At 40.6% G+C, this 9,653-nt stretch overlaps 1 protein-coding gene across 1 annotated transcript in view; it reads right to left on the bottom strand.

Annotated features, from left to right (window-relative positions):
* AP4S1 (adaptor-related protein complex 4, sigma 1 subunit) overlaps window positions 1–3,935 on the bottom strand; it is a 13,528-nt gene extending 9,593 nt beyond the window's left edge. Inside the window, exons 1-3 of the mRNA XM_010135023.1 lie at window positions 3,798–3,935; window positions 2,338–2,424; window positions 1,180–1,248 (exon numbers count right to left, since the gene is read on the bottom strand). Coding sequence (XP_010133325.1) covers window positions 1,180–1,248; window positions 2,338–2,424; window positions 3,798–3,935 — 294 coding nt within the window. The remainder of the gene's footprint in view (window positions 1–1,179; window positions 1,249–2,337; window positions 2,425–3,797) is intronic.
* Between the last annotated feature and the right edge of the window lie 5,718 nt (window positions 3,936–9,653).

Raw genomic sequence — 9,653 nt, 5'->3', positions numbered from 1 at the left:
AGGATCAAATTCCATTCCTGGTTATCACTGCTTAGGTTAGGACTGCAACCAGAACAATTTTAAGAGCCAAATTCTGAACTCAGTACAGCCAGAGTGTGATATACTCAGTACCAGCAGTTTCGACAGGCTGGTGGGACGGTAGTTGAGATAATAGCCTCAGACATTTGCCAGGCATCTAAATAGTGAAGGGTGCAGGGGACTTTTTCAAGCACGTCCTTGTGTTCACAGCGGAGTTCTGTCATGTCTGCAGTGGTACTCAGGACTGGGACACCAGTTACAGACCCGGCACGCTGATCTCCGACGTAACACCCTCAAGCACGCGGACTACAGAGGAACCTCTATCCGGTTCTCTTTTCTGAGAGGGATACCCATGACATCTCAGCATAGATAAACTTGACGTTGTGCTGACATATGATTTCAGGCAAATTTGTTAATAACAGGATTATTACAAACCCCATATTAAATAACACACGTTCCAACCAGAATTATAATTTCAAATTTTGTAGAAAGAAGCAAACAAAAAAATCCCCCACCAAAAGGAGCAGTGTCATGTGAACTGGAGCTGCGCCTGATGCTGAGCCCTTAACGAAATGACTACCTATGTAACAGCTGTTTCATCAGATATCCACCGGTGCGTGACAACAGTACGGGCAGCACTAGCACAGACTGGTTTTCGGGGTTTCATTTGCTCCACCCTCTGATCTTGTTCAGTGACAGTAATGTCAGCTCCCTGCTTAATGCTTACACCATCTTCAACGAATGAAGTTCATTCGGGGGATGTAATGCTAGGAACCGCAAAAAAGAACTGTAAAAAAACCTCTTTATTTCTTTAAAATTTCTTTAAAAAGTGCCAGTGGCTAATTTAAGGGTGGATGACCCCAAGAAACCCCTGAGTATAAGCATTTAAAAACATGCTTTTCTAACAGAAGTATTTCTGGTATTCTTTGTCCGATGATTTATAACCCACATATACTTCTACTTCTCTGAAAAAAATCAACTAATACTGCTTTTTTTTCTTCCCCTCCTTTTTTTTTTTTTACAGTAGTAATATTCATGCTAAAGTATGCAAAATTCTAAACGAATATGAAAAAAATTTCTCCTGTATTCCTTGAAATAACTTCTATACTAAAGCTTTGAAAGAGAAAAAATATTTCTTAATAGACTTGAGGTCTCACTCACCACTCTGCTGAAGTATTTGTCCAAAACTTCCACAAAATTATGAATTAGTTCATATACTGCCATCTCATTCTGAAATTAAATTAAAACCAAGTGAATATTAAATGAATAGCTAGAAAAATGGAATAGCATTCTTCACGTTATTTCAGTTTGTGGTGTATGAAAAGCTGCTGGAACTGGAGTAAAGCGGAGAAGCTCAGGTCACCACAGCGAGAAGAGGTGTGGTTACCCCGCGGAGGTACCGGGAGCAGGGGAGCGCTCAGGAGCAGACGCTCCAGGCCAGCCTCACAAGTAAGACCGCGGTACCCAACGGCTTTGTCTGGCCTGGACTGCTGGCTTCCCGCTGCCCGCTTTGTTCCACCACCCCCCAGCAGGTACAGAGGTACAGGTAAGCTGGCCGTGCCCACCCGTGCTGAAGGCACGCTGGCCAGCAGCAGCACGGAGCCAGCCACGCTGCAGTGCTAGAGACGGGTGATTTTTGTAGTGAAGCCGAAAGAATTTGCCTGGAATTGCGTGCTGTTATAACCCTGGCCTGAAGACCCTGCGGCAGTCAGCAGCTACCTTGCACACCTAACACCCCGTTAAGGTCCCCAGTAGGAAGTTTTGAATTAATTTCTGAGAATTGGGAATCAGTGTAAATGCTAAAGCCTTGCAGGCTCAGCCTGAATGCATGAAATAACAATGTCACTTTTCAGATACCTTCTTTTTTTTTGAAAATGCAATAAATTGGCATCTTTCTAGCTGACAGTGTGGGAATTTTTTCTTTGGCTAAGGAGCCTATAAACAGTGGGCAGTTGGGAAGTCACCACAGATGAGACAGCTGATCTGGCTTAATGCTGACATTTGTTGAAAAACCCCACCCACATGAATTTCTGTTTAATCAAACATAAATTTAGAAAGGAGAATCAGGCTCAGGAAGAATCAGGAAGACTGCCTCATGATCACAGTTCAGTCTACTGCTATAGTCTGCAGTCAAACATACCACATTTTCTGTTCCTTTTATCTCACAGAAATAAAAGCAGGCAGGTTTTTTGGTTTGGTTTTTTTTTTTTTCAATGACTGCTCGAGATTCTCTAACTGCTATTGCAAAATTCCATCCTGGAAGAAGACTTGAGCTCTTGCCCATGATAGTTCAGTTCAGGAGGGTATGTAACTTCTTACCTCTGTCTCATTGATTCCGACGACTACGAACAGGGCTGCGTACTGTCGGTACACCAGCTTAAAGTCCTTATACTCAATGAAAGAGCACTAGGCAGAAATAAAACGAGTCAAATGTAGCAGCTGCCGTTTAAGCAGATGGCAGTATTAAGCACAGAGTGCTCAAAGAGCTGAAGCTTTCATGTTCATAAGGCCCACAAAGAACAATGGATTTCCCAAGATCCACCAAATAATTTTGACTTGAAAGACATTTTGCAGAATAAGTATTACACAAAACTTTTCATCTGCCGGCAGAAAACGTGCTACTACTTTTTAAATGGAAAACCAGGAACATACAGAACCGATGTGACTCGCTGGGCAGTCAATACCTCCCCTAAATTCTCATTTGAAGCACTACCAAAAGAGACAGCCTGAAGGTTTTCACGTTTAAAAAATGATCAGTGATTTTATATAAAATACGAGTATTACACTTCCAGACCCAGCAGGGCATTCATGTGTCTTTCACGCCAGGACAGGAGCCAGCAGATGGTGCTGTTATACGCTGCTTTACAGGATGCCTCCTCCCTTTTTCTAAGTCCTTGACATGGCAGCATACCCCGAGTTCTTTCGGAGAAAATTCTGTTTAGAGATGCTCTTGCAAGAGCAGTATGAAGGAGACTAATTTCTTCAGACACTGTCAAGTCTTTGAACTTACTAGTGGAGGAACTGCTATTTTTTCTCAAGTTTTCTAGAATGAAACATGTGAGGACCGCTGCTCAAGGACACACATAGTTAATGAAAAACAACAAAGCTGACTTTGGAACACAGACCAACAAACTCCACTCACAGTCCAAGTCACAGATTTCCTCTCCAATGCAAGTTCATGTGCTCAAAAGTTTTGCTAGGTTTGGTACTTTTCTTAAAGAACCAGTGGCTCAATTGAGCAAGCAATGAAAATCTCAACTTTCATCAAGGAATTTTCCAACTTCTGAGTTTTCTGACTTTGATGCAGAAAGTGTGAACACTTTTTTGGAATAAAAATGCCTCAGAAATTGTGTTTCCGAAAAGCCCTATGTTTTAAATTTTCACGATTTGGAATCCTCTTTGGAACCCTTGGAGCTGCCGGGTCTATCCCTACTAACTTCTGGCAAGGCAGCAGTAATATTTCTCTATTGATCTCTACCAGACAAGCAATAATAGGGTAAAATAAATTCTTCCTGGACTCCTGAGCTTCTTCAAAAAAACAAACAGGAGGAATCTTCATGAAAGTGATACACAAGACCTCAAAATCTCTGTAACCCTCAGGAAAACTTATCTATTCAGTGCAGAATAACAGCTCAGCTGACAGACACCGTAATCTTTTCTTCCTGGGTACAATGAAGTAATGACCTGCAATGGAAACTGATGTGTTTCCAGAATTATTGACACAAAAGATGTGAGGTGTTGATAAAAAAAAATGGCTACAGGAAAACCACAAAACTTACCTGGTCCTTTGAGCGGGAGAGACAGTTTTTGATTACTTCAGCCTCCAGCATTGTCCGTTTATTAATATCTACATGTTCATAATACCTAGAGAGCCTTGTTTGACCTTGTTTGTTTACCATAAGAAAAAATTTTATCATTTCCTTTTTGATGATATCACTGGTAGGTTTGAATATGCAGGAATCAAGGAGAGTATTTCTGTGAGAAAGAAAAGTAGTGTACATAGGAGTTATAAAAGTCTTCCTAAAAGCTAGCCAGCCCAGATCAGCATTATTTAAGACTGAGTTTATTAGCAAACACAGAACATTGGAAAAAAAATCTCTGATCTTTTGCATGCACCCGATGAGTAAAAATCCATCTTTTTCCCCCACACAAATAATCCCAGACTATCTAATAAATAATTGCTTTCACATTATCAGGCAATGTAATTTCTTGGTAGGATTTGAGGAGTTGGGAGGACTGAACAATTACTTCTTCAAAACCGTAAATCTACTCTCCATTTTCTTCCCCCATGCCAACTGATTCGAGAACATTGTCAGAAATTTGCCCAATCCCAAACCATAAAATAAACACGGCTCATAAGAGCAGAATGGGCCTAGATTCTGCACGTAACGTGGGGATTTGATAGGTAGGGAGAAACCTGTTCATATTAATTACTCAATCTCTAAATAAACTTTAATCCACACACCACCACAGAAGTATAGTTGTAGAATATAAATATGCCACATGCAATGCACAATGAAAAGGGTGTTAAAAGAGCCCAGCATCTATCAGAATCTGCTAGCGAAACAACTGAAATCTTCCACATTTTAAAAAGCATGCAAAAAAGAAAAAAAAAAGTAAGCTGCAGATGTAATTTTTTGAAATACAAGTTCTGGGTTATTTTCCTTAATGTCAGACAACAGTCACTGTAATGTTTTCCATATGACTCTCTATTTGGATCACAGATTTATTGGCCCAAATGTTCTTGAGGTTTATGCACTGGAAATACAGCAACTACCACAAAAGCTGTTTCTTTATTCCAGTTATGAAGAGTTGCCCCTTGCCTGGTTGAAATATTCTCTTCTAAGGTCTCACAGCTCCTGTGAGAAAGCCCAAGCTGAAAAAAAGGGATCAGGAATTCATAGAGCAGCACAGTGTGGCTCTGTGCGTAAAACCAGCATACCTCAGTGCAGAACAGCAAACGTACAATCCTCAAAACAGGTCTCTGAGGCAGCAATGCCACAGACGCTTAAACATATGCTGGGGTTTTTACAACAAAGCAAGCTGTATAGCTGCTTCCTCATAGTATTAGCAACTGGAATAAACTGGCTATATACCATTCATGGGTGATACCATCTAAATCCTTCACAACAGGGATACAAAAAAATCCCAATATATTGTACTGCCATTAATTATTGCTTACTCCTTATTCATACTGGTCACTTAATTATTTTCTGAAAGAAAAGCCACATCTATTACCATCACTTGGATCTCAATATAGTGATCTGGTTTTCCTCAGAGTGCTGCGGTTTATTCCATGTACAAAGAAGCTCAGACTTCCTTTCCAAATGCTCCTTCACTAATTCGACTTGATACTGAGAACTTATTTCTGAACTGACACCTCCAGGGAATAGGAGTCCAGGAATAATCCTCAGGACAAGAGAATGTGTTCAGAATTGTGGCAGTCCCAGAGCTTTCTCACCTTTGCAGGGCAGGTGGCGTCTCTTCACGTCTAGAACAGGCACACACTTTTGTTGACTTGCTCCAACAGAAGAGTTGTGGACGATGGTCAGTGCTGCTTGGTGGTGCAGGCAGCTTGTCCTCTGCACCTTGGGATTCTGAACTCACACACGTGGGTCTCTGAGAAAGAATGAACCAGGTAATTCAGACGAAAAAGGCCAGACAGAAATACATGATGGGATCTTCACTGCTGGATGGCAGCTTCGGCTGACATTTATGACTAAATGGGAGAGTCCCATCTACACAATCTTTTCTGCCATCTCTACATCTTTAATATGTGCCTCTTCCCATCCCCACCCCATTCTATTTTGTATTGCTGCTTGAAGTTAAGAGTTGCAATAAGAAGAGATGTCTTAAGTTTGAGACATAAAGAAAGGTAAAACAGTGAGATGACCTAGTCATTTTTTGATACAAACCTTTCAAGAAGAATGAAGGACTCCTCTCATCTCAGAACGAGGCACTCTAGGAAGGGCCAGCCTCACAACCAAAAGAGACCTGATGCTTTCAAGCTACTTAAAAAAGGGTTGTTGTCTGAGAGAAGAACAACCTAAGAAATGCTGCCTATTGTTTCAATGAAACAAAGAGCAAGCTCAGACACTGGACACCAAAAGCTATGCACCTAGTTCCTACCTACGTGTCTATCCAAGTTCAAGGGACAATGATAGCGACATCGGCAACTTTTCTTTTTTCTTCTTAGTTCCAGGCTGCTTCTGCGTGTTTGGTACTGCTGAAGCACGAATTAATAGTCCTCTGTTTTGAATAAGTAGTTTCCAAGCTATTTTAATAATTTAGTCATAAATGGTACCGAGGAGGGCAAGTCCTGTCCTCAGAAATCAGCGAGTTGCACAAAGCCATCCTAGAAGAGTAAAAACCTGAGGCTTAACATATCTGCAGATATTCAAGTGGGACCTGAGACCGGGAGGACAGCAAAACCATCCCAGGTGCACCGACAGAGCTGCTGTACTTTGAGTTACTGTTAAGCAATCTATAACAGAAAAAATATATGAAGAATTGATACGTATGGCTCCTATTGCAGGATTAGCCTCTAATCCTAATTATCCCTTTATTAACCTCATCTTTCTACGTGGTTAATCCCTTTCTGATGTTGTGACTATTGTATCTGCATGTATCCTTATGGACGGCCTGGATTGTTCTACATATGAAAATACTTTAGACCACATTTATATATTTTTTGTAATCCTCACAAGTGCTCTTTATCCAGAAGAGATTAAAAAAAAAAAAATTAATCATGTTGTAACAGAGGTAGAACCATAGTAGTACTCAAATGTATTACCCGTAATTCATGAGATGATCAGACAGTATTGGGCGATTAACATCCGTAGGAAAGCGGCCCACTAGTAATTTCTGCATTTTCCCACCATCCCCAAAATCTTCCAAAATTTTACCCACAAATTTAGCTCACACAAATGGCAGCACAAGCCCAGTTTTCTGTGGAAACACTGGAATAAACATATATGTACAAATAATTATTAAACAGCATGACAGCATACCTGCGGAACCTCACCTTGACAATAACACCAGTGTGAAAAATACCTTAAGGGGTTTTTTTATATTTCCTTTAAAAATAATTCTGAAAAAATTCACTTGCAGAAATAAAAACATTTGCTTGCACAATTTAGGCAAAAAAAAGGGAATTGCTGAGTTTTGGTTCTAACAAAGAAAGTGTATTACTTCTCCTTTCATCTTGGCTTTCAGATACAGACAAGATGTTAAAATCAGTTTTGCATATATAACATGTAACGAAATCTGTGAGGTATAACAAACAAACAGCATTATCTGTGCATGTTGATGGGTGGAGTTCATCGAGATCTAGGTATCTGAGAAGCTACCTTTTCTGATCAACAACCAGTACTCTGCATACGAAGATGGCTCCGTTTCATCTGACGGCTCTTACAGGCTTCTCTGTGCATTCTCACGCGCGTACACACAAACTACAACGCTTTTACGCATACAGAATCAAGTGTTTCAGGAGAGCAGGTGACAAGATGCAAGGCTTTCATATCTCTCCCACTATTTTGCTCATTTTAGTGATGAAAAGACATTACTCTCTGAAGGCTGTTTGTCAGAAATGAATAGGCTGTCTCATTCCAGGTCACTGGACAACTGTCTGCATCACAAATGTGCTTAGGAACAGAGGACTGGAAGGGACAACTACTGAGATCCTCATGGACTGTTAAGTCCAGCTCTCCCCGTCACAGTCAACCATGCATTAGAAATTTTCTCCAAAAGAGCCTACAGTACAGGCTTCAGGCTTACCTGACCTACAAAACACCTACAAAACTCTGTGACAGAATGAAGACTCCCTAGAAACAAAAACCTCAGAAGGTGTCACTTGGGGAAGATGTATAAAGTCTTGAAAATGTAAACTTCCCTTCAAGAGAAATTACCTTTGGGAGTGACTCAGTAGCACTCTCCTGTATTTCCTTTACAAAACACCTCTCCTGTAAGGGTAATTTGGCATGCACACAAATGACACACAGTTTAACTACTGTGATTTAAATATGCACTGTCACTGTGTTAGATCTCACCCACATTAAAGTATCTCCTGCAGATAAATATCTATGAGAAAAAACCGGTATCGCCATTGGCTGGTGTGACTCACGCTGGCGGACTGACGGAGTGTGCTGTCATTGATGACAGGATGGCTTTAGCTCCTTCTAAACCAGCACATACGCTGAACACCAAGGACCTCGGCTCCCGAGGAGAGGTGCTGCTTGATTCCCCTGCCCCCAAGCAGGCTCATCCCGCCCTGCCTCTACAGGTAACTCCAGCCTTGTCTTTCAAGGCAAACTGAGACCTGCCCGGTTTGCTTCAAAGTGCTGAACCAGAAACCATGATGGTTCAGAACTGCTTCCAGGGTGGCTGCACAACCACGTGAGACACCTCGGAGTCCCTGTTAGTGAGTCACACCCCTAAGTGCTGTCTTTTCACACACTGCTTGAGACCTCTTAGAGAGGCAAAGCCTGCAATACCTGTTCTGCGGATAAAATGGTCTTAAGTCTCCAGCGTGGCCAACCCAGCAGATTCTACACACAGTGATATAAAACATATGTAAAACTTAATTTTAATTACTCCTCCCGCAGACACAAGCGCTTGACTTTAACTTATTTTGTCAAAGATTTCACCAATACTCATACATACTCCGACACATCGTAAAAAAAGAAACTCAATGCGAGTTTGAGACCTCTCATAGTACAGTTACCATTCAAATTAGATGTGTCTCTCTCAAGCTAAAACCACTCCAGTCAATGTCCACAGATTTAGAAGCATTTTAGTTATTGTGCTATATTTAGTTGTTGTGCTATTTGCAACATTCTAGGGCTCTCAACTAAATTGCAAATGAGATCAACTCTAGCAAAAAAAAAAGTGTGACTGCGTTTTATAGAATTGCTTCACCAAGAATTAAAAATAAGTGTTAGAACTCTAAACAAATAATTCACTGCACTGTCCAACTCTAAACTAGCTGGTTTTCTGGATGCAGAGGTCTAATGGCACTTGATGTGCGTACTAAAAGAAGAATAAACTGGCTTAAACTGGAATTAAAGCATTAATGAAAATCAGATGGCTAAATGGTCGGGGCACAAGCAGGTAACAGCGCGGGAACAAATACTTTTCAGGTAGATACTTGGCTATTGAGCTTCCTGGCTATGAATTTATTGTACTGGAGCATGTAGCAAATGAAGACTGCTCACATAATTGATACCCTTGCTCTTCCTATTTTTGTTCTACCACAAACAAAGCTTTAATAAAAATCACATGTCATGTTGATTATATTTATCAGTAATAGTGATTTTTGTATTCTAGATCTTATTTATTGTGCTCACTTTATCTGAAGATGAAACAACTACGTGTACATGGCTTCAAAATAAAATGCAGTGTTCTGCTTTAGGATCAGGGATTTTAAAAAGCAACCTTATTAATCTAGGGAAGTCAGGGAGGAAGGAAAGAGTAAAAAAGTTTTCCTTTGTGGCTGAGTTGTCAAAATGCTGGCTGAATATAGTAACAGAACTAAACTGCAGTAACTCCCATATACTCAGGAATGAGGAATGTCCCACAAAATTGGAGCGAAACAAAAGGCTGAAATGAGGTCAGGCTTAATTTTTAGTAATGATTTG

The sequence above is a fragment of the Buceros rhinoceros genome, unplaced genomic scaffold, assembly GCF_000710305.1.
Source record: "Buceros rhinoceros silvestris isolate BGI_N320 unplaced genomic scaffold, ASM71030v1 scaffold13174, whole genome shotgun sequence".
In the NCBI taxonomy this organism is placed as follows: Eukaryota; Metazoa; Chordata; class Aves; order Bucerotiformes; family Bucerotidae; genus Buceros; species Buceros rhinoceros.
The sequence above is the reverse complement of the archived record's forward strand: the minus strand, read 5'-3'. Positions and strand labels throughout refer to the sequence as shown.